The sequence below is a fragment of the Pangasianodon hypophthalmus genome, chromosome 27, assembly GCF_027358585.1.
Source record: "Pangasianodon hypophthalmus isolate fPanHyp1 chromosome 27, fPanHyp1.pri, whole genome shotgun sequence".
Lineage (NCBI taxonomy): Eukaryota > Metazoa > Chordata > Actinopteri > Siluriformes > Pangasiidae > Pangasianodon > Pangasianodon hypophthalmus.
In genome coordinates, this window is record NC_069736.1 from 7425474 (window position 1) to 7450512 (window position 25039).

At 39.1% G+C, this 25039-nt stretch overlaps 1 protein-coding gene across 7 annotated transcripts in view; it reads left to right on the top strand.

The window, feature by feature from the left end:
• Nucleotides 1-25039, top strand: part of cita (citron rho-interacting serine/threonine kinase a) — an 87365-nt gene that overhangs the window by 59635 nt on the left and 2691 nt on the right. For 2 of the 7 annotated variants that reach the window (XM_026921954.3, XM_034300631.2), the window contains exons 27-47: nt 695-799; nt 1625-1765; nt 3523-3630; nt 3912-4107; nt 5420-5587; nt 6018-6041; nt 9978-10115; nt 10740-10920; nt 11210-11301; nt 12798-12902; nt 13300-13469; nt 15855-15899; nt 17959-18039; nt 18251-18386; nt 19225-19364; nt 20083-20175; nt 20775-20883; nt 20985-21113; nt 22245-22325; nt 22439-22517; nt 22655-22834. In XM_026921954.3, coding sequence (XP_026777755.1) covers nt 695-799; nt 1625-1765; nt 3523-3630; nt 3912-4107; nt 5420-5587; nt 6018-6041; nt 9978-10115; nt 10740-10920; nt 11210-11301; nt 12798-12902; nt 13300-13469; nt 15855-15899; nt 17959-18039; nt 18251-18386; nt 19225-19364; nt 20083-20175; nt 20775-20883; nt 20985-21113; nt 22245-22325; nt 22439-22517; nt 22655-22834 — 2501 coding nt within the window. Of the gene's footprint in view, nt 1-694; nt 800-1624; nt 1766-3522; nt 3631-3911; nt 4108-5419; nt 5588-6017; nt 6042-9977; nt 10116-10739; nt 10921-11209; nt 11302-12797; nt 12903-13299; nt 13470-15854; nt 15900-17958; nt 18040-18250; nt 18387-19224; nt 19365-20082; nt 20176-20774; nt 20884-20984; nt 21114-22244; nt 22326-22438; nt 22518-22654; nt 22835-23941; nt 24090-25039 lie in introns of those variants that run through there. The other 5 variants (XM_026921958.3, XM_026921959.3, XM_034300632.2 and 2 more) reach the window with 4 other exon arrangements.

The following is a 25039-nucleotide window of genomic DNA, read 5'->3' on the forward strand; positions in this document are numbered from 1 at the left end:
CTTTGATAATTATGGATCCCAGTAGCTATTCATTACTAATCCTACAACTGACATGTGGCATTCTACTGCTGATATAATGAAGTATTTACAAACACCCTGAAAATCAAAAGCATTTGTAATATTATAGTATAGTCTTTTGGTAATTCAAAATGTTTAAAAGTAGACTAATATTTCAAAGATATGTTTTTCAAATATGTGTAATATTTTGTATTTCTGCCTGCTCTGACAGCTCTATTTCAAGATCATGGTAAAGGAATACTGCAGTATTTTTCAACCTACTTCTAAACTTGTGATGGAAATTTAAGGATAGTTGTTGAATTCTGTCAATAAATGTTTGAATTATACAAACCAATTATAAAACCAAAATTTAAAACCACATTCAGTTTCATCCAACGTTCCATCACTGGTAATTCAGGTTACTTAGACTTTCCAGAAGGTTTGTGGCATCCATACTCTATCAAACCTACATAAATAAGTTGGTAACACATAACCACAAATTCCTCACTTTAAAAAAGTAGTTCTGTCTCTCAGTGGATGAATTATACATATTTGTAGCTTAGTTTCCAAATACTTACGACTTAAGATTTCATAAAAGCAATGTAGAAAATGCATATTTCATTTAAACTCTCTTAACAGTCTTGAAGTCCTTTAGTGTGTTGTGTCTGAGCTCTACTGCTTCTGTTGTGACCTGCAGTTGAATGACCTGGAGAAGAAGCATGCCATGTTGGAGATGAACGCTCGCAGCCTCCAGCAGAAACTAGAGACTGAGAGAGAGCTCAAGCAGAGGCTGATGGAGGAGGTTGGTCTCGCACACACAGGCATATTGGTCCATTTGCCAAGCCAGCTATCAACATTATCTACCTAACAACCAGTTACTGCTGCTTCAGCGTATGGATTCGATTAAGCTAGCCATGCTACTTGAATGTCCTATTAGCTGTAACCTGTGTTATGTATCATGAGCTATACAGTATCATCAGCTATACAGTGGTGTAGCAAGGCTAGTGGTTGGCAGAGACCAGTGCTAGCACCTTGTTTCTTCAGCTTATTCTCAAGTGATCCAGCTTATTCTCGGGTTAGCACACACTAATGCTGGGTCCCCATACAAAGTAATTCCAATAAAAGAACACTTTGCACTGCTGTGCACTTTGTAGCTAGAACCACAGAAAGAGTCAATTCAAAGTTTGATTCTTGAATGTTGCATGTAACAAGTGATGTCCAATTGTAAGTCAGTCCATGTGTCTGTCACGTGACTGCCTTTAACATATCCACACAATAACCTGTGCCCATGAATGGATAAACCTGGTTAGTAGTAATGTTCAGATATACTGTCTTTCAGAAATCTTTTAATAGGTATCAATATCTCTTAAATTGCCATGGTGGAACTTGACTGGAAATAATGCAGTACATTCAACCAATTTTGTTATTTCACATGTGGTGCTGTAGCACCCAAGTTCACTAAAATTCCAAAAAGCAAATGACTTTTAAGTGTATGATACTGTATATATACACATACAGTTATATTTGTATTTCTCAACTGTGTATTTGTCAAGACATTTGTAGTTAAAGTTTCCGCTTTAACTACTTAATTATTTCCGCTGATCATTGTACATGTTTGACATCTCAGCAAGGAAAGCTGCAGCAACAGATGGACCTCCAGAAGACCCATATCTTCAGACTGACTCAGGGTCTGCAGGAAGCACTGGACCAAACTGACCTGCTCAAGACTGAGAGAACAGACCTTGAGTACCAGCTAGAAAATATACAGGTACACACACACACTTATGATCATCATTCGGTTTTTTATATTGTATTCCCAGCTCTTTTTACACCATTTACCAACCTTTTTTCTGCTATCTAACTATGCTGAACAGCTAATCAAAAGCACTTTGAGAGGCATGAATCATTGACGACTCCTCAGGGATGAATGCAGTATATCGATTCGTTTAGAATGAGATAGACGAAGAAGTAGTGAAGCAAAGGCTCTGACTAGATCCTGACTCCCACAGTCTGTCTAAGTCCATGCTGTAATTATACTCTCCTACACATGCTCAGCTCACTGGATTAATGATCTGTTGTTCTTGCTGTCCTCTGCAGATATCTCATAAATGCATCACGTTCGCACACATACTCACAAAAACAGCGAGACTGTGAGTGCATTTACTGTACTCTGACAGTACAGATGGTTTTTGGGCATTTTAACTTACTGAATGACAGAATAACTGATCGCCACTGTTAAAATGTCCATGCCTATCTCAAGACACTGTGTAGTGGTATATATCTAAACATAGACCAGTAATCTAGCAATAAACCAGAAAAGTAGTAGTAAGGAGCTCCACGATCAGGTTATTCTAGTAATGCTAGTAATCAGGTTATGCTAGTAATTTTTATTAAGAAGCATCCTGACAATTGGACAGAGCCAGACTGAAAACATATATACAGAAAAGGTAGAGGGGAATAGGCAAAAGCTATTTGTTCCTAAGTAAAAAAAATCTAGTAATTGTCATTATAATTGGTTACTAACATTAAGATAGTAGGTTACTGCTATATTGTGTAAATAAAAACAGAATTTTATGCTCACCAGTCTGTTGATCCAAAGAAGTGAAGATAAAGGTTAGTGTTGATGTCATATGATCATGTTTGCGATTAGCTGATCAAAGTTAACTATACCCTGTTGTGTTTAAGGGTGCAAAAAAGCTCTACTTACGGCCAGTATGGTTTTCACTTGGGAGGAAATTGATACTCAAATGTAGCATGTCTCTGATGCATATTGGAAAAACATTACCTGGTCTTTTTTCAATCTTCAGCTGTCCAGTTTGCATGAGTCTGTGGCCACTGTAGCCTCAGATTCCCGTCTTGGCTGACAAGAGTGGAATGCGATGTGGTCTTCTGCTGTTGTAGCCCGTCTGCCTCATGGCTAGAAGTGTTGTGTGTTTCAGTGCTGAGATGCATTTCTGCTCACCGTGGTTGTAAAGAGTGGTTATTTGAGTTACAGTAGACTTTGTGAAGCTCTTGATCTGTATCTGCTTGATTTTATGCATTGCTCTGTTGCCCCATGATTGGATAATTGCATGAATATACAGGTGTTCCTATTAAAATGGTTCCTGAATGAATATAGCTGCCCTATTGTCACAAATGGGTCTATTTTAGCTAATCCACAGTAAACAGTATTGAGTCAATAGGTTCATTATGATGTTTGGTTGCTGCTTTTTGGATGAAGAGTAAAGTAAAAGATAATGTGTCTGTTATGAGGACTTATTGTAACATCAAAACCCAGTCAGTTGTTGCTAAGATAGTAATGCGGTATATCTGTACATGTGTCAGTGTAAGAATCTGATACACCAGGACTGTGCTGCTTATGTCTTTACCAAGGAGATTAGTTCTTTTTAATCTGTTTTACAGATTATCCCATTCATATGTCAACGAGTGAGCTGTTTCTACTCATACAGTTTCAGACTAAACTTAGTGATTCAAACTAAACGGCTTTGAGTAATTTCCCCTGTGGTCCCTTCTTCTTCTCTCTAGGCCGTGTACTCTCATGAGAAGGTGAAGATGGAAGGCACGATCTCTCAGCAGACCAAACTCATTGACTTCCTTCAGGCCAAGATGGACCAACCCATCAAGAAAAAGAAGGTTTGAGGGATAGAACAAAAAAAAAACAACAACAAAAAAAAAAAACACAAGGCTTATGACCAAGCTTGATTAATCTTCTCTTCCATTAAAAGTCCCTAAGATGTAACCTTGGTGTGATTTGTTCTTTACTAGCTTTCATGCTGGAGTCATTTATAATTGTTTGGCTGAGGGAATTAATAAATCTCTTCAGAGGCGCTTTTTATGTTGAGAAAATCCTCTGGTGTGTAGAAGGCCATTTCCAGGAGCTTGATGCGATGGTCTCTCTGTGGCCCCGTCTGTAGGGTATTTTTGGACGTCGGCGGGAGGAGATGGTTGCTGTCGGTAACGGGGCAGCAGGCATGGCACAGGGGCAGCCGGCAGTGCCTATGCAGTACAGCGACATGAAGGCGGCACTAGAGAAGGAGCGAGCACGGTGCACTGAGCTGGAGGAGGCCCTACAAAAGATGAGGATAGAGCTGCGCTCACTGAGAGAAGAGGGTAAGGAGCAAACACATACTAGCTGGGTTTAACTGTTTCCAACTCACTATGCAGTGAACTATTTTCAAGGGCTCCCATTTTAGAGTATACAGCAATAGGTAGATAATGCACTGCATTGTTTGGTCCATAGGCTTGATACAGTAAAATAATTGTGTGGATAATGAACTAACTAACATTGTTTTTGCTACAAAATGTGATTAGTGTCACAGAGTAATGAACAAACCCATGTAATGTAGTGTATGAAATCATTTATGTTTTCTATAATAGTGTTCTACGTAGTACACCTGATTTCCAGTGTAGTGAATAGTGAGTAGGAAACCATTTCGAAAAACAGTGTCTATTCTTCTTTTTGTTCTTTTTTTTCTCATCCATTTAGCCTCTCTTTTTTCTCTCAAAACTCTCACTTTAATGCGTTTCCTCTATTTTCCTGACTCATTCTTTTTTTGTGTTGAATCCCTGTTTGTTTTCTCAGTAGGACGGATGTAGCACTGTAATCAGCTTTCATTCTTGTATTTTGTATTTTGCTGTTCAGCATTTAAATATGATTTTCTATCTGAAAAACTCTGAATAAATCAGCAGAAAAAGAAAACATCACCACCTTTTTAATTTCAGATTTGTTTTTTTTATTCACCCAAGGTATTTTTTCATGTTGCTGATATTTAGTTTAATATTACATTTCTTTGGCAATATGTAGTCCATCTACCATTTTAAACGCTTGCTTTCTTCACACACACACACACACACACACACACACACACACACACACACACACACACGCCTGTTGGAGATAAGACATGCCGAATCCCTCTTGTCCTTCTATTTATTATATGTGCTTAATACATGGGATATAACAATGGTGTTTTGGAACATACTCTGTGTACTGCATTTCCAGTAAACTCCATTTAGGATTCAGCCACAGAAAAACTGTAAAATTGTTAACTATGGACGTGTAATATTGCTTTTAAGACATGTATTTTGTTTTTAATATTTAATTGTAAAAAATATCATTTTTTAAAAAATTGAAATGCATTTATTTATTCAGGCTTCTTTGGAAAAAAAAAAAAAAAGCAAAGACTAGATAACATTTTAAAAAGGGATCATAAATGTGAAAATTTTAAGAATAATCTAACAGTGAAATTAGTTCTGACAGCCTTAGACACAACAGGTAGCATGCCAAATGTCCTGTAATATATTTTTATGGCATGCTATCTTTTATCATTTGTGTCTCCTAGATTTGCCTACAAATCCATTTTCATTCCGCTGCCTCTCCGTTTGTTTAGAATTTGTCTGTTAATGTTTGGACTCTCTCCAGCGGCTCACTTCAAGGCCCAGGAGCATGTGGCCCCCTCCACACCGGCCTCAGCCCGTCACCAGCTCCTTATGTCGGCCATCGTTAAGTCTCCTGAACGGCAGCCAAATCCAAGCAGCCTGCTGAACCCAGCCAGCTCGGCCCGACGCAAGGAGACCTCCACTCCCGAGGGTGAGCCACAGCACTTGATCTGGGACGGGAAGTTTTAATTAAGAGTGCTTCATTTTTAATTAGGCTCAGTACTTTTTGGATGCTAATTTGATATTTTCTGATCTGACTCTGACACACCTGATTAGATTTCGTCAGTCTGTAGCACAAGCTGAATTAATTTTTTGAAATATTTTATTAGATAAAGAGGCTTTTTCGTAATAGAGGTTAACCAAAAAAAAATCCATACTAGCTCACCTCAGCTGTCTCTAAAACTCTCTCAACACTCGTCTCCATCTCCTTTACTTTGCCCTCTTCCCTTTCCAGCTTTGTAAGGAACATAGTTCGTCTTTTCACCTTACCTGTGTGCTCTGTTGCTGTCTTCCCTCTCTTTGTGTGTCTCTGTGAAGCCTGAGACCTTTTTGTCTTCTCTTATCTCTTCTGCTCTTTTCAGAGAAGAGGAGGGTTACATTCGAAAGTAAGTCTCTCGCTCGCTTTACCTCCCCTCTCCCACTTTTTCTCTTGTCTACCCCCTCTGAAGGCTGTTCCTTGTCAGCTCGTCTATTTACTTGATGAGACACAGTTTGTGGGCCGGATTTATGAAGCTATGCACTTTATAGTAACTCCCTCTGTCTAGGAGTATTGCTGTTAGTATAGTAAGAGCTAATAATTTAGTCCCTAAATCTTGTATAACTAAAGCAATATGTATATGATAGTATATTGATTTTTAAGCCTGTTATTAAGGAGAAACCATTTCCTTTTTTAAATTTTGCTCAACACAGAAAGCAAGTCTAAATAATAAATAAATGTTAACATTGTTTTATTGAATGTTACTTTCATATTTACAGTAATATGTGGATTTATATTTGCATTTCTGGCAAATGGCTTGTTGCACCTGTTTAGCCAGTAGTGTAGTCAGGAATTAATTTCAATGAAGGATGAAGAAGTATGCTAAATAAAATCACTGTGTGATCTATATAATTAAATTTATAAATGCAACACGCTCATGCATTTTAGGTGGATCTTCTGTCAACCACACTTGCCATATTAGTAACAGTATTAGGTGTAGGAAGTACAATACCATCACAATATAACAATACCAGGACAATTCCACAGAAAATGATTAAAATAGCATACTAATAAGGGGGAAATGACATCTTAAATTTTACTGTGTAAAGCCTCAGCATCCTCCATAGCTAGCTGACTAGCAGCTTTAAAACAGAAATGGAAAAATGCATGATCTTATATAATTCCTGTTTCTCATTATAGTGCCGGTCGGCAATAAAATGTGATTAAACAAACTAAGAGATGTCTTTGTTGCCAATTGGGTTGGTTAAATATGGATGAATCGTAATGAAGACCTTGTTGGCCTATTATGAACACTATTATGACACATTTACTGCACAAAACATGCTAATATTGTCTCCAATATATCAATTAATTATATTATTAGCATTAAATCTCTAGAGCTGTTGTCTGTGCATAGTGGAGTAAACCTCTTTTTTTTTCTTCTCCTCTCTGGCCCAAGCATTGCACCATCCTTTGAGTCTCTCACTAAGTGCACCTCTTCATGCTCTTTCTCTCAGTTTCTCTCTGCATTGAAGCTCTCGATTGTCTTTGATCTAATAATCGAGAATAGACTCTGTCATTTCCATGAAGCATGCAGTGCCCTGCCACTGGCTTCAGAATGAGATTGCACTTCTTTTTTATAGCTTTGGCAGTTGTTTTTAACATCGCTTTTAGGACTTTAATCCTCCCTGATCTCCCTTCCTCCTCGTTTTGCTATTTTTTTTTTCTTTCACTCTCCTACAGTCTTTTCTCTTCTTCTTCTTCTTCTTTTTTCTGAAGTGCACGGATCTCTGCATGTGAATAGCATCTGTAGAAAACAAACTCAGTCTTTTCCTCTCCCTATTTCCTGTGTAAGTTCTGGTTGTACATACACTCACCAGCCACTTTATTAGGAACATGCTCAATCATGCAATTATTCATTCAGTCAATCATGTGGTGGCCCACATCAGGTTCCATTCCTGTCAGCCAAGAACAGGAATCTGAGGCTACAGTGGGCGCAGACTCACCAAAATGGGACAAATGAAAATTGGAAAAAGATTAGGTGATGTTTTTTCTAATCTTCAGCTGTCCTGTTTCGTGGCCTCAGATTCCTGTTCTTGACTGACAGGAGTGGAACCTGATATGGTCTTCTGCTATTGTAGCCCATCTGGCTCAAGGTTCAGCATGTCGTGAGTTCTGAAATGCTTTTCTGCTCAGCACGGTTGTAAAGAGTGGTTATTTGAGTTGCCGTAGACATCAGGTCAGCTCAAACCGATCTGTCTATTCTCCTCCCTTTTTGTTTTTCACATTATTCTGTGTAATAGACCATTGTGCCTGAATAGTTGAGGAGATCATCAGTTTCTGAAATACTCAAACTAGCTTGTCTGGCACCATCAACCAGTCAAAGTCCACATGCCACAGTCAAAGTCATTGAAATCACTGAGTTCCCCCTTTTTGATGTTTGATGTGACTGCTGTATGCATGGTTTTGTGCCTTGCACTGCTGCCACATGATTGCCTGATTGGATAATTGCATGAATGAGCAGGAGTACATGTGTTGCTATTAAAGTGACTGGTGAGTGTACTTTTTATAGGCTTTGGCATAAATTTAAGCATTACAAGCTGGCTGAACTGTAGAGCTTATACGCTGCACTTCTAGCATTAGGAAGGTAAAATGAAGATTTACATTAAACATGGGGTGCTAAAGGAAGCGCAAAACACAATAAAGGGTGTCATCATCTATTTATGTATAGGACAAGATCGCATTTGCAGTAATGACTACATAATGGCATTACTGAAAGGTTACATGGTTGCTCTAGGCTTTGGGAGTTGGGCAAAATACCTGCAGTTATGATTTAAATTAAGTCTGCATGAATTTAGATTATTTGAGTTCAGAGTTGGGGTGGCATGCGGCCACACTCCTGGTGAGAGCATTACCATGACATGCTCTGTATCCCATGTCACCTGCTGTAGCTAATAGCTAATACTAATTGGTCAATTCATCCTCAGTCAGACCTTTCCTTGGTTTTGTATTTTCCTTCAATACAGCATGGGCTCAACTCATTATCTATAGTCAGGTCCATAAATATTGGGACATCGACACAATTCTAACATTTTTGGCTCTATACACCACCACAATGGATTTCAAATGAAACGAACAAGATGTGCTTCAACTGCAGACTGTCAGCTTCAATTTGAGGGTATTTACATTCAAATCAGGTGAACGGTGTAGGAATTACAACAGTTTGCATATGTGCCTCCCACTTGTTAAGGGACCAAAAGTAATGGGACAATAATAATCATAAATCAAACTTTCACTTTTTAATACTTGGTTGCAAATCCTTTGCAGTCAATTACAGCCCGAAGTCTGGAATGCATAGACATCACCAGACGCTGGGTTTCATCCCTGGTGATGCTCTGCCAGGCCTCTAGTGCAACTGTCTTCAGTTCCTGCTTGTTCTTGGGGCTGGAGTACTGGTACAAGTTGATCTTGGTCTCATCTGTCCATAGGATGTTGTTCCAGAACTGTGAAGGCTTTTTTAGATGTCGTTTGGCAAACTCTAATCTGGCCTTCCTGATTTTGAGGCTCACCAATGGTTTACATCTTGTGGTGAACCCTCTGTATTCACTCTGGTGAAGTCTTCTCTTGATTGTTGACTTTGACACACATACACCTACCTCCTGGAGAGTGTTCTTGATCTGGCCAACTGTTGTGAAGGGTGTTTTCTTCACCAGGGAAAGAATTCTTCGGTCATCCACCACAGTTGTTTTCCGTGGTCTTCCGGGTCTTTTGGTGTTGCTGAGCTCACCGGTGCGTTCCTTCTTTTTAAGAATGTTCCAAACAATTGTTTTGGCCACGCCTAATGTTTTTGCTATCTCTCTGATGGGTTTGTTTTGTTTTTTCAGCCTAATGATGGCTTGCTTCACTGATAGTGACAGCTCTTTGGATCTCATCTTGAGAGTTGACAGCAACAGATTCCAAATGCACATAGCACACTTCAAATGAACTCCGGACCTTTTATCTGCTCATTGTAATTGGGATAATGAGGGAATAACACACACCTGGCCATGGAACAGCTGAGAAGCCAATTGTCCCATTACTTTTGGTCCCTTAACAAGTGGGAGGCACATATGCAAACTGTTGTAATTCCTATACCGTTCCCCTGATTTGGATGTAAATACCCTCAAATTAAAGCTGACAGTCTGCAGTTAAAGCACATCCTGTTCGTTTCATTTGAAATCCATTGTGGTGGTGTATAGAGCCAAAAATGTTAGAATTGTGTCAATGTCCCAATATTTATGGACCTGACTGTAACTCTGATAAGCACATACTTTCTTTTTCTCACACACACTGTCTTTCTTTTTAGAGTATGGGCGGCGTGTGAAGGAGAGGATGCACCATAACATTCCTCACCGCTTTACAGTGGGACTCAACATGAGAGCCGCCAAATGTGCAGTCTGCCTGGACACTGTGCACTTTGGTAGACAGGCTGCAACCTGCCTGGGTACACTTTTACATATGCACTTATTTTTTAAAAAAGATTTTAACAGAGTCTAAAGGTTTGGGTTTGTTTCTGTCAAAAGGTCAGGAAAAGCTATACTGGTGCCAGTAAACATGATGGTACATATTTAGTTTATGTTCTTGATTCAGATTGGTCAGAAGGTGTTGATTAATTTACTATAACAGCACTGCTCTGACAGTAGTTCCACTGCCAGATGCTCCACATAAACTGATATGATTAAGATTTCTGTGAGGAGATATTTATTTGACATTCTTGGAAGGAGTCTCCAGTATCAGTGCTTTGTAACAGCCAGAGGCAAAGCTATAAGTTTCCCAAGAAAGTTTTCAGATCTTCTTAAGGAATGATTGTATACTGCTATAACACGGTTACGGGAGCAAACTCATTTTGTGCGTTCCACAACATGAAATGTAACTATAAATGGATTAAAAAGTACAAGTTATTCAGTAAATTAGCAATTATTAGTGTTGGAAAATGTGGTATAAGAGGAATAAAACACTTGATTATCTTCCTATCATAGCACACCCTTTCAAGTTTTATTCTTTACACAATACTTTGTGTGTAATATTTAAATCTCTCTCTCTCTCTCTCTCTCTCTCTCTCTCTCAGAATGTCATACTCTGTGCCATCCCAAGTGCTCCCCCTGTCTTCCTGCTACGTGTGGTCTGCCTCCGGAGTATGCCACCCACTTCTCTGAGGCTCTGTGCAGGGACAAGGCCAACTCTCCAGCGCTGCAGGTCAAAGAAGCTTCTGGACATGTGCGCCTGGAAGGCTGGATGAAGCAGCCTAGGTAGGAGCAACACGCATAGGGTAAAGTGAACTGGGAATGGAGCAGTGTCTAAATTCAGGGGTTAAAAATGGCGCATTTGATTTGTATGTGCTGTTTGTTTTTTAGTTAGATATTCTGCATTAATTTAAATTAAACTTTGTGTCAATGCAGTGTAAATCCATGATACACCAAACCAGCAGCAAAAGAGAAATGACATTAGGTCTGTTCTTATATACCACACTTGCATCACACACTCTACTGTAAAATGCTGGAAAATGTATTTTTAATATTCACTGTGAACACATTGCAGGAATGGGAAGCGAGGTCAGCAGGGCTGGGAGAGCAAGTATGTAGTTCTGGACGGAACTAAAGTCTCCATCTACGAGTCAGAACCCAGAGAAGGTATTTAACAACTTCACTGTATGTGTGCAGCATCTATATATGCTACACTTCACTGTGTGTATGTGTGTGTCTGTGTATGTGTGTATATATATATATATATATATATATGCTGATGAAATACAGACACCATAGCTGTGAGTATTAACAGGTGTCCTGCAACCCTCTAGTGTCTTGTGTGATTGATTTATTTAGCACTGTTTAAGAACAAGATTACAGATTGCTTTGCAGAGTAATTAAAACATTAGAATGCAAAGACGACAGAGAGGAAACAAGTAGAAATGATAGAATAAAAAAGAGATGATTAAATGCAGTCAAATAAAGACTAGAAGACAATAAAATATGAATAAATAATTTGGAAAGTTAAACCTCATTTGTCATAGCAGGCTGCTGAAACCTTTTCTGCACATTATTACATTCCGCAATGGTGCATTATTTCTGCCTGCAGCATGCCAGCAGCACTGTGCTTAGTTTTCTGATTCAGGATAAACTACGCGTGGACATTTTGGTACCATAGCTAGGGTCTGAATTAAAGATTTCTATACCACGCAACATATACAGGGCAGACACACCATGTAATCTACATCTGATAATAAGCAATAATTAAACCGATGATGTTATTTCACAAAGAAATTATAGTAATTGTTGATATGGTGAAGCTTTCTGTAAGGAGACGTTTATTTAACATTTATGGAAGGAGTCTCCAGTGTCAGGAGTAACAGTAAGAGGTAAAGTCTTCAGGATGGAGGGCATTGTGTTTTTGTGGTTTCTCAGTACCAATCTTATTAAATTCTAGAGAAAGTGATGGAACAACTGTTTTTTTTTTTTTTTTTTTTTTTTTTTTTTTTGCTATTGTGGTAACAGGAAATAACTTGTTTCGTGGACATTCCACAACATCAAATGTAACTACAAATGTAACCAGAGATTATAATTTTTAAAAATTATTCAAGAACGACATGTCATACTTTTTTTTATCTGTAATATAAACAGATCATATAAACAGAAACTTTCATGTAATATAAACAGATAAAAAAAAAGTATGACATGTCATTCTTGAATAATTTTTAAAAATCATAATCTCTGGGAAACTGCTTTGGTATGTAAGGGGAATAAAACACTTTGGGCATCAATCCAACCTGTTATTGACTATTTTCCTATAACAGCATGGTCTGTCGTTTCTATTCCTTACTTAAAAGTCAACCTGATTAGCCTTTGAGCTGATTAGCCATTGTTCCAGCTGAGCTCATTAGGTAAAATTTCCTCCAGTGACCTTTTATGTGATTGCCATTTTCAGTTCCTCACTGCATAGGCTGTATTGCTGATCATAGAGCTTAAAACAAACTGACAGTGACTTTCTGTACATATACATAACCTATAATTATCGATAAGATTTGTGTAAGTGTAAATTGTGTAAGTATAGCTGTGTGTGTGTGTGTGTGTGTGCACGTGCGTGTGTGTGTGTGTGTGTGTGTGTGTGTGTGTGTGTGTGTGTGTTTCAGATTCAGTGAAGCCACAGGAGGAGTTTGAACTGTGTTTACCTGATGGTGAGGTGACAGTCCATGGCGCTGTGGGAGCCTCTGAGCTCATCAACACTGCAAAGTCAGGTTAGGGTCTGAGCACACATCTGTTGGGTTTCTAACATAGTTTTACTCTTTGGACTCTTGTTCATTAGACTCATCTGATGCAATTTTACACTGGATTGCATTTCAGTTTGTGTTTACATGAAAGCACTGACTGGAGCATTTGATATGCTGAAATGAAAAAGCAGCACACATGATTTTGTACCCATAGCAACGCTGTTACCACAGTGTTCTGCCAAGTAATCGACTGTACCTGATAACTAGCTTGCTTAGCTACCTATTTAGTCTGACTATGGTGCAGAAGAAAGCTTCTATAACTAGACAGTGGTTTAACTAGAATGAATTACAAGCAGTAATTCATCCACAAGACCCAATGAGAAAATGTTGAAATAATTTATAGTGTGTGTGTGTGTGTGTCCAGATATACCATACGTACTGAAGCTTGAGTCTCATCCACACACAACATGTTGGCCTGGTCAGTCGCTCTACTTCATGGCCCCCAGTTTCCCTGATAAACAGCGCTGGGTGGCTGTTCTGGAGTCAGTGGTTGCTGGCAGCAGGAGCTCACGTGAAAAATCAGAGTCTGATGCAGTGAGTAGGCTTTCATGATTATAGCACTGTTATATTTTAAAAAGTGATGTCTGTAATATAATGTTTGTGTATCTCCTCTATATTAAAACTCTAATGTCAATACCTTTAGTTTCATGCATGTTTACGTTGCACAGTAATATTTTCATATTATTGAATCATAAATTTATGAACATATTACTATAATGGTTTTGTAACATGAAAATAAATTAAGGCTTTATATTTACTGTAGCCTGTAGCATTGCCCTATTGCTATTTTTTGATTGATCGTTCTCCTTATGATGGGCTTTCCAGTGTAGCAACAAAGTAATTTGACCCATATCAACAAAAATTTTTTCAAGGCTCTTCATTTTGTAATTGGCGGAAGTCTTTAAAGATTCTACGAATGACTAAACATGACGTGCTGTCAAAATGTTCAAGCGCAAAAGGCAACATCTGCTTGTAAAACTACAGAGATGTTTATCCAGACAGGACTGCAATTTTCAAACCACCCTTGAATTCACTGAAAACCAGTAGTTATTTTGGGAAGGATTTTTTTTTTTTTTGACATACAGTGAGGGAAAAAATTATTTGATCCCCTGCTGATTTTGTACGTTTGCCCACTGACAAAGAAATTATCAGTCTACAATTTTAATGGTAGGTTTATTTGAACGGTGAGAGACAGAATAACAACAAAAAAATCCAGAAAAACGCATTTCAAAAAAGTTATAAATTGATTTGCATTTTAATGAGTGAAATAAGTATTTGATCCCCTATCAATCAGCAAGATTTCTGGCTCCCAGGTGTCTTTTATACAGGGAACAAGCTGAGATTAGGAGCACTCCCTTTAAGAGAGTGCTCCTAATCTTAGCTCATTACCTGTATGAAAGACACCTGTCCACAGAAGCAGTCAATCAATCAGATTCCAAACTCTCCACCATGGCCAAGACCAAAGAGCTGTCCAAGGATGTCAGGGACAAGATTGTAGACCTACACAAGACTGGAATGGGCTACAAGACCATCGCCAAGCAGCTTGGTGAGAAGGTGACAACAGTTGGTGCGATTATTCGCAAATGGAAGAAACACAAAATAACTGTCAGTCTCCCTCGATCTGGGGCTCCATGCAAGATCTCACCTTGTGGAGTTTCAATGATCATGAGAACGGTGAGGAATCAGCCCAGAACTACACAGGAGGATCTTGTCAATGATCTCAAGGCAGCTGGGACTATAGTCACCAAGAAAACAATTGGTAACTCACTACGCCGTGAAGGACTGAAATCCTGCAGCGCCCGCAAGGTCTCCCTGCTCAACAAAGCACATGTACAGGCCCGTCTGAAGTTTGCCAATGAACATCTGAATAATTCAGAGGAGAACTGGGTGAAAGTGTTGTGGTCAGATGATACCAAAATCGAGCTCTTTGGCATCAACTCAACTCGCGGTGTTTGGAGGAGGAGGAATGCTGCCTATGACCCCAAGAACACCATCCCCACCGTCAAACATGGAGGTGGAAACATTATGCAACATTGGGGGTGTTTTTCTGCTAAGGGGACAGGACAACTGCACCGCATCAAAGGGACGATGGACGGGGCCATGTACCATCAAATCTTGGGTGAGAACCTCCTTCCCTCAGCCAGGGCATTGAAAATGGGTCGTGGATGGGTATTTCAGCATCAAGAAAAAGCACATTAAGGTCCTGGAGTGGCCTAGCCAGTCTCCAGACCTTAATCCCATAGAAAATCTGTGGAGGGAGCTGAAGGTTCGAGTTGCCAAACGTCAGCCTTAATGACTTGGAGAGGATCTGCAAAGAGGAGTGGGACAAAATCCCTCCTGAGTTGTGTGCAAACCTGGTGGCCAACTACAATAAACGTCTGACCTCTGTGATTGCCAACAAGGGTTTTGCCACCAAGTACTAAGTCATGTTTTGTGAAGGGGTCAAATACTTATTTCACTCATTAAAATGCAAATCAATTTATAACTTTTTTGAAATGCGTTTTTCTGAATTTTTTTGTTGTTATTCTGTCTCTCACTGTTCAATTAAACCTACCATTAAAATTATAGACTGATAATTTCTTTGTCAGTGGGCAAACGTACAAAATCAGCAGGGGATCAAATAATTTTTTCCCTCACTGTAACAAATCTGGATGGAATTAATAACACCTCTAAAGCATGAACTTACTCCAGTAACGCATGTAAAAATAGTCCCATCCATATAGGCCTTATTTATTGTACACCTATGACTTAATGTACAGAATTAACATTGCATTGTTTCCAGTCACACCACTGAAAGTGTATGTTTAATTCCAGTTATATCCTCTAATTCACAAGTCTGTGTGTTCCTAATCCAGTCCAATCTAATCTCTAATCTAACGTGTGATCTGTGACATGTGTGTTGTATGATCACTGCTGTAGGCAGGTGTAGCTAAACGACAGAAGACTCTCTCTCCACTAGTACAGGTAAACCCATTTCAGGCCTCCAGCTTATTTGAGTTTGCCTGCTGCTTGGATTGTGTCCTACTCATTTTCTCCTACATACTCACACAAATACTCATGTGAGACACATTCACACCCTCAAATAATAAAGCTGGGGTGTCAAACTCAGTTTCTGCCCAGGTCATGTTTGTTTGTCCTTAAATGTCCATGAACAACAACTCGAATTCATTTCTTTAACTTATTCATAGTTGGCTATCCTACAGGTTACATCAATCATCTCGGCTGTTAATCAACAATGGAAGACTTTTCTAACAGATAGACTATTTATGTGTATTCACTGTAGGGTGAAACCTTTTTTTTGTGGGAGTCTGCTAAAACTCTATGCTGTAGCTGACTTCTAGAAAACACCCAAAAAGTGATGATGATGATGGCCAGAATTAAATTTTTCTGCCAATAATATATTTTATGCTATATATACTTTAAGAAAACGGAAATATATTTTATCAAAATGATATGGAAATTACTTTATTTAGGTTACTTACTGACCTTGCTTTGGCGTCTGCCTGCAAAGATCATGTTGTATAAGGAACCAGTTTAACAGACACAGTTGTAGAAACAGTCAGTCTGCTTAGCTAAGTGTGTTTTCCTCACAGTTTGATCAAGTTCTTGGATATTTACATGCCGTGGCAAAACTGACATAAGCCTAATCTGTTGACTTTGTAATCACAGACCAGCTGTCAAAATGTCACCGTCAGATCATCAAAACAAAGAAGAGTGCTTACACACTGTGTATAGATGACAACTTTTTAAATGACCTAATGAAAAGACATTAATAACAAGAATTTTAGTCAACAGAACAGAACTGACAGAATGAATCAGCGTTTTTTCCCCACCCATGTTAGCTTGAACAGAGATCAGTAGAGTGAAGAGATGATGATGATGATGAAGCTTGTGATTAAATGCCAGGCATGGCTTTTACCTCTAATGAGGAGACAGAGACTGATGTGGATTATGCAGATAATCCAAGTGAGAACTCACTTCCCACTGTAAACTTATAATTCTTTAAAATTTACCAGCTGTTTTTCATAAGTAGATTTAAATGCTATAACTTTACTTGTGCAAACAAGAAATACAGTTCAGTTCAGGAAAGTCTGTAGGTTTTCGCCAACCACCACGCATGACTGAATAATGCAGCTTGTCTCTTTATTAAATACCGAACGTTTGAAAAGGATCAATCTATTTTACTTTTGACTCTATGGAAGACTGTTTCTCCTGAAATACTGATGTGTCTTTTTTGGGATGTTGTTGATGTAACCACTCCGCTGTGTTCAAAATGCCATTCTCCAACTATTTAGCTGAGCTGTTTCTGGTTGTGCGTCAGTTTGCCAATTTTAGCTTTGTGTCATAAGGGTGACGTGAATTGTACTCTTTTATAAATGTCACGGCTTCTTTATAAAGAAATGACACCGGTTTCTACTTCTTGCAAACTTACTCAGCCTCTCAGTATTCACTGTCAAATAGACTCTGGGGGAAAATAGACTTCTTTTTTGTCTAGAATTTGGGGTCCGTTATTATTTTACGCTGATACTAATGCTGGTTAGTGTGTTATAGATAGTTTTAGTATAACTTTTCAGCCCACAGTCTTTGAGTTTGACACCTGTGAATTAAACCATCCCAGTCTTGCCAAAACGCCAGAACATGGACTGCACATTTGTATATTAGTTTGCAGCTCAGCATGTTTTTGTTTATGTGTCTTTTTGCTGTGTGTGTGTGTGTGTGTGTGTGTGTGTGTGCGTGTGCGCGCATGTGTGCAAGTATTTTGGTTGCACTTCCATCCCATGAATGCTGCTATACTTCCCTTCTGGACAGGACTCAGGGAACGGATCTGCTTAATGCTTCAGCCCTGCTGGCTTATAAGCAAAAGCCCTTGTGGTCATGCTGGTACTGTGTGTGTGGATGTGTGGGTGTGTGTGTGTGTGTGTTGGAAAAGCTGGGTGCTTCCTCCTGTCATTATAGTTCCCAATCAAGGATATACATTAGTGCACCATATTTATCTTTATCTCCCTTTCTGTCTCATATTCAGAAACTTTTGGGGAATTCCTTGTTGAAGCTGGAGGGTGATGACCGGTTGGATATCAACTGTACTTTACCACTGACTGATCAGGTATTCCATTAATGTTCCACAATCTGTTCATATTGGACATATTCATAAACATTGACACCTCTGCCCTGATATGTTGTTAGCATTCTGTAAAAATGTATGCATGTCTGACATTTGTTTAGTGCACTCTACAAATGATGCTGTGTAATTGCTTAATGCGCTGTGTAAATGTCAGAACTGGCAATCTCGTCACTTTGTGTATTTCTGTTTTCAGATTGTAATGGTGGGTTCAGAAGAGGGTCTGTATGCTCTGAATGTGATAAAGAACTCTCTGACTCACATCCCGGGCCTGACCTCCGTCTTCCAAATCCAGATTCTCAAAGAGCTCGACAAATTGCTCATGATCACAGGTCAGTGCACCCACAAATATACTCCATGCATATAAATTGCTGGTCATTTGCTATACAATTCTTGTACCACAATGCTGTTAAATTCTCTATTCTGATTGGTCAGAAGGTGTTGATTAGTTTCCTTTAACAGCAGCTCTGACAATAGTGACGACTGTAGCAGAAATCACAGGATTATATAAAGGTGCTTGTTCTAACTGCTCTGCGGAAGCACCGCATAAATTAATGCTAATAATAAATGGATTTTTTAAAAATATGTTGCTATTTAGCAAAGAATAATCTATAATTGTTGATATGGTGATATTTTCAGTAAGAAGATGTTTATTTAACATGATGGCAAGAGTTGACTATGATTAACATTATGAAAGGCGTCTCCAGTCAGTAAGTTTTCCGCCACATGAAAGTCTTCAGGACGGGCATCTTTCCGGTCTCTCAGTAACATGACAAATCCTACTAACTTCAAATAAGAAAAAAATAGATGCTGATGAGGGAATTACTGTTTATACGTTGCTATAACGTAAATGATAAAAGGAACTAACTTGTCTTGTGGACGTTCCATAACATTAACTGTAACTATAAACTGTTAAAAACATGACATTTTCATTAATAAATTAAAAATTCTAATCGTTGGCAAATCGCTATTGTACAAGAGGAGTAAAACTCACACCACCCCAAAACTGAATATTTATTCCTTCCTTCTTTATGAAGGCTATATATTTGTTACTGCTAGCATGCTTTTGTCCTTACATTATCTTTTTACTCAAAAGATAATTTTCAGTAAAAATTTCAGTAAAAAAAGACCACACTTTGATCTTGTTTTGTGTGTGTGTGTGTTGTGCAGGAGAGGAGCGAGCTCTGTGTCTGGTGGAGATTAAAAGAGTGAAGCAGTCTCTGTCTCAGTCTCACCTGCCTGCCCAGCCTGAACTCTGTCCTTATATCTTTGAGGCAGTGAAGGGATGTCATCTCTTTGCCTCTGGCAAGGTGTGGACTCGGGCTTGAATTATATATCAATTGGCAAATAAAAAAATCTCGATTAATATTAAAGGGATACTCTGATGTTTTCAGACTGAAGCTCTATCCAGCACATCTGTAGCATATGGGTGATTACCACAAAGCTTTCTATCGTCCCCTTCATTTTGAAAAGGATATTTTGTTTAATTGAAACTCACTTATAATGGAAGTCTAAGGGTAGTTTTTGGGATAGTACAGGGAAACATGGAGAAATTATTTCATTGATAATCACTCCTACGCTACAAATGTAGATACAGATTATGTTTAAAAAAAATACTGGAGGACTCACAAAAATATGATGGCCCATTGTTAGATTTGTATGAGCCTAATGACCTATATGGTCACACTGTTTTAAAAAAAAAAAATCACATTTTTTTTTATCACATTAACAGCACTTTTCCTACCTTTCCAACTATTAAACTTGCAATTAGATGTCCAAAACTGTCATTTTTGCCAGACTGTCATCTACTGAACACTATTTTAGTGTTACTACCTGTGATAGAAACAAATAATGTGCTAGTGGTCCTCTTTGGGTGTCCAGCAAAATGAATAATAATCTTTATGTCACAAACTCTACTTCAGAATATTTCTCTGAAATTGTGTGCTGCAGCTGAACGAGCTCTTGTGTTTTACAAGGATTTTCGTTGGTGCACTGAGTATTTCAGACATATCTGTGTGTGTTCTGTAGATTGAGAATGGGATGTGTATCTGTGCTGCAATGCCAAATAAGATCACTATCCTGCGCTACAACGAAAGCCTCAGCAAGTTCTGCATCAGGAAGGTGAGTCTGCAAACTCAGCACTAATCACATGCCTCTACAACACATCACTTCATCATCACCTCGTCTGCTGCAGTTATTTCACTCTGACACTGCTATCTATCCATCCATCCATCCATCCATCCATCCATCCATCTATCCATCCATCCATCCATCCTCTCTGTCTTTTGCTCGCCTTCCCTTACCTATCTATCTGTCTGTCTGTCTTCCGTCTGTCTTTCTCTGTCTTTGTTCTTTCTTGCTCACTCTTCCTTTTTCTCGCTGTCTTTCTCTGTCTTTGTGTTCTTTTCTGTCTGTCTTGTATTTTTCTCTCTATTCTCACTCTCTGTCTTCTTTGTCTTTCTGTCTTCCTCTGTGTGTCTTCTCTCTTGGTCTCTTGCTTGCCTTACCGTATCTATCTATCTATCTATCTATCTATCTATCTATCTATCTATCTATCTATCTGTCTGTCTGTCTGTCTGTCTGTCTGTCAATTTATCTATTTATCTATTTATCTATCTATTTGTCTATCTACCCTTCATTTTCTCTGTCGTCTTTCTCTCTCTCTCTCTCTCTCTTTCTCTTTCTTTCTCTCTCTCTCTCTCTCTCTCTCTCACTCTCAGGAGATTGAGACCTCCGAGCCCTGCAGCTGCATCCACTTCACAGGTTACAGCATCATCATCGGCACAAACAAGTTCTATGAGATCGAGATGAAGCAGTATGTGCTGGAGGGTACGGCTTACACACTCACTCACACATCCAGTTTGTCGCCTGGCTCCCGGTTTAATGGGGTGTGTAATGCAGTTTTGATTGAGTTGTGTGTTGTCATGCAGAGTTCCTGGATAAGAATGATGTGACGCTGGCCTCGGCCGTGTTCGCCGCTTCCTCGCACAGCTTCCCCATCTCCATCATTCAGGTGTCCTGCGCCCCACAGAAGGATGAGTACCTGCTCTGCTTCCACGGTACACAGCATTCTTATTGAGAATGTGTGTGTGAGGGCTTCTGTTCTGCCCTTTGTGAGGACCAGATGTCATTAATTGCATCCTACAACTCCCATAGCTCTGATTGTTCGTACCTGCGAGATTTTTTAACGAACTCCCAAAATTTAAATGAATAAGTAAACACTATTTTCCTTTTTAATAAGAACATAAAAAAGCAGCAATAGACTCTGGGTGGAACATTTTGGCTGTTTTTCCTTAGACTATAACAAGCCAAAAGCAGTTAGACTGAATGTGGACAACGTTTCACCTCAAGTGAAAAGAATGGGGGAATAAAATGAAGATTTAATAATAATAATAATAATAATAATAATAATAATAACAAAACTTTATTTTATATAGCGCCTTTAAAAAGGCCTCTCAAGGCACATTACATAGAAAATAGAAACAGAAGTACATAGCATAAAACAAAGTATATAAGCATGTATCAAAAACAGCTAATAATAAAAACATTTTATTTATTTATTGATTTCCTTTTGGATACTGAGGTTAAGTGTTATATAGTCTTACTAGAGAGTCTGGTATGTTTCATCAATAAATGTGGCCAGGAACTACTTACTTTAACTAGGAGGCAATTTGCAGCCCATCTGCAAAAATGTGAGATTATCTTGTTTACTCATCATTAAAATCTTCAAACAAAACTATTTAATAACATAAAGATGGGATTTTCCAGCTCTGCAACTGTATCTTGTAGCTCTGAAATGCTCATCATGTCAAAAGTATTTGTGGAATGTGATGAGCCAATCAGATTGCAGCCTTCAACATTTTGAATCTCGTGGCCAGAAAAGTGTACAAAAGATATCAGACACTCTATATCCCTTGGGCAGAGCATTTGAAGCTGAGAATAATATTTATGGGTTTATGGAATTATTTAGCTACAGGTCAATAGAAATACCCTTGTGTGCGTGTGCGTGTGTGTGTGTGCGTGTGTGCGCGTGTGTGTGCGCGTGTGTGTGCGCGTGTGTGTGCGCGTGTGTGTGCGCGTGTGTGCGCGTGTGTGTGCGTGTGTGTGCGTGTGTGTGCGTGTGTGCATGTTTGTTTGGTTTTTTTTGTTTGTGAGAAAGTGATATGTAAAATTCTCTGTGTCATTTGTAGAGTTTGGAGTGTTTGTAGATGCATATGGCCGCCGGAGTCGCAGCGACGATATCAAATGGAGTAGACTGCCTCTGTCCTTCGGTAAGTCTATGTGTCAGTGTGTCCTTTCTCCCATCAGCAAGTTTCTATGTACAGCGTATAAATAGTCCTGAGTGACATCAGTGGTTCTGTGTTAATATTCTTGCACACTGCAGCCTACAGAGAGCCGTACTTGTTCGTCACTTACTTCAACTCTCTAGATGTGATTGAGGTTCAGAGCCACTCTGCGCTGGGGTAGGACTCCGCCTTATATCCTACACATTATATAGTCACTATTATACGTAATGTACTTACTATAGCCTTATAGTTCTAATCTCATGAACAGTTTGTTTGTTTGTGTGTGTGTTTGTTATTAAAAAAAAAAACCACAGGCCTCACGCCTACGCCCACCTGGACATCCCTAGCCCACGGTACCTGGGTCCTGCCATCTCATCTGGCGCTGTGTACCTAGCCTCTTCTTACCAGAACAAGCTGAGGGTCATCTGCTGCAAGGGCAACCTGGTGCAGGAGAGCTCCGCCTCCGAGCCTCAGAGAAACGGCTCCACCCGCAGGTCAGCTGGCTATCAGAGCATGTACATACACACGCACACACACACACATTTTGGGGAAATTGAGTAGCACTACCAGGTTGTTGTGGTTGAGCATGTTGGTGAAGCCTGTAGATAAATGGACCAGGGTTGACTGTGAGTGTTACCACCAAGACACAACTGCTGGTTCCAGTATCTACTGTTCCATGCATTCCCAGAACAAAATCTCCAGTTCTAGGAAAAATCAGTTCTTTGCAGGACCAAAGTATCTAGAACCATGAACTGGTCACGTCAGGGGCTTGGTGATGGGATCATTGTGTCACCATGACAACCGCATGAGTAAGCTATTTGCATGACCGCCAGGAAAACAACCCTGCATTCACACTAGCAAGTCACGTGCAGTTCGTCACTTAAGGATGTTACTTTTGTTTAAAATATATTTTATATAGTCTTTAAACCCTGGAAAACACAAGACTGTGTTTCTTCCATTTTTGAGTGCAGGTGTGGTTGAATGGGGACTAAACACAGGTAGGAACTAAAGTTGAGAGTAGAAGTCACTTGATGCAAACATCACTTGATGCTTTGTCTCCTGAATCCCGGCTCTGTATCACACACTTTCATAGAAGATGAACAGCCACGTGTCACACTGATGCCCGCTATTGTGAACTCAAGGTTACACATAAAGATTTGCAACTCATGGTTTGAAAATTATTAAATATTGTAAGCATATTGTAATGAATATTGTAACTTTCCATTCCCACAATGATGATGCAAATTAAATTAAAACTACTTTTAACTACTAAAAACAGACAAAACAGGCATCTTTCTCATTCAGCATGTTGTCCATAGATGCCGAAGCATTTTATTTTGATGCAGACCATTTCTTAAAAAGATTAGCTTGTTCCTGAACAACACTAACACTGACACCGGCACTGCGTGAGTGGAAAAGGGACAATCAGTGGATGTCACCTGGGTTTATGCTTGTACTAACATATCACTCGGTGTGTGTGTGAGAGAGCACGTCTCAGGGTGCGTAATTGTAGTGATACATTAGCAGTGATTGATGTTTGGGGTGTGTGCTTTATTGTGTGGCCTATGTGTGACACTCACAATGCATCCGGTTCTTTACAGGAGGAAGAGTGCTTTTTTTATTTGCTCCAAGGAGTGAGGAGGCTATTACTATTTTATACATATATACAGAAACACATACACTTTAACTCTGCAAAATGTGTTCGGCTGTGATTAACTGTAATATGAATAAAGAAAGTATTTTTAAGAACATTTTTTGGAATCTCTCATGTCAGTACTGCCACCTGTTGGTACTTTGGCCTGTTGCACATTGAGTCATTGTAGGGTTCTGAGTTTTTTTTTTTTTTTTTTTTTTTGTATTTTCCATGCAAACACATCAGTGATGTTAGTACTGTTTGAACAGATGCTCATAGTGAAATTTTTGTTTAATAAATCATCGTTCATCTTAAGTGGTATGATGGCACTGCTGCTGTGAGGATGTTCTGATCATCATTGAAGGGGTAAGCAATTATTAGAGTTCTGATTTTGATAAATACACAGTTGGGAAGTTGGGAAACACATTCTACTGTATATTTGTGATGTGAATTATGATTTCCCTCACTAGCACACTTCTTTGCTATATACGTTATGAATGTTTTCAGTTATTTCAATATGCAGTGCAATCTATTAAAACAGACCAGTAACCTGTGATGTGTCACAGTTAAAGACTGACCTGTATTAATTTGACAAAAAAAATATACTATATAATTTCGTCACTTGATCTTTTTTCCAATCTTCAACTGTCTGCTGATGATAGCCTCAGATTTCTGTTCTTGGCTGACAGGAGTGGAACCTCATGTGGTCTTATATTGTAGCCCATCTGCCTCAAGGTTTTACATGTTGTACATCCTGAGATGCTTTTCTTCTCACCACGGTTATAAAGAGTGGTTGTTTGAGGTACCGTAGCCTTCCTGTCAGCTCAAGCCAGTGCAGCCACTCACCTCTAACCTCTCTCATCAACAAGGTGTTTCCGCCCGTAGAACTTCTGCTCGCTGGATTTTTTTCGTTTGTTGCGCCATTCTCCTGGGCTAGATCACTAGATTTTGAAGACACTCTTTTCTTGAACTGCTTAAGCCCTTTGAATGAGTCAAGATTATAACACAAGTGTAGTTGTTGGTCTTACTGCAGCTGAATGAATATTTAACACGTCTGCCTCTGTAT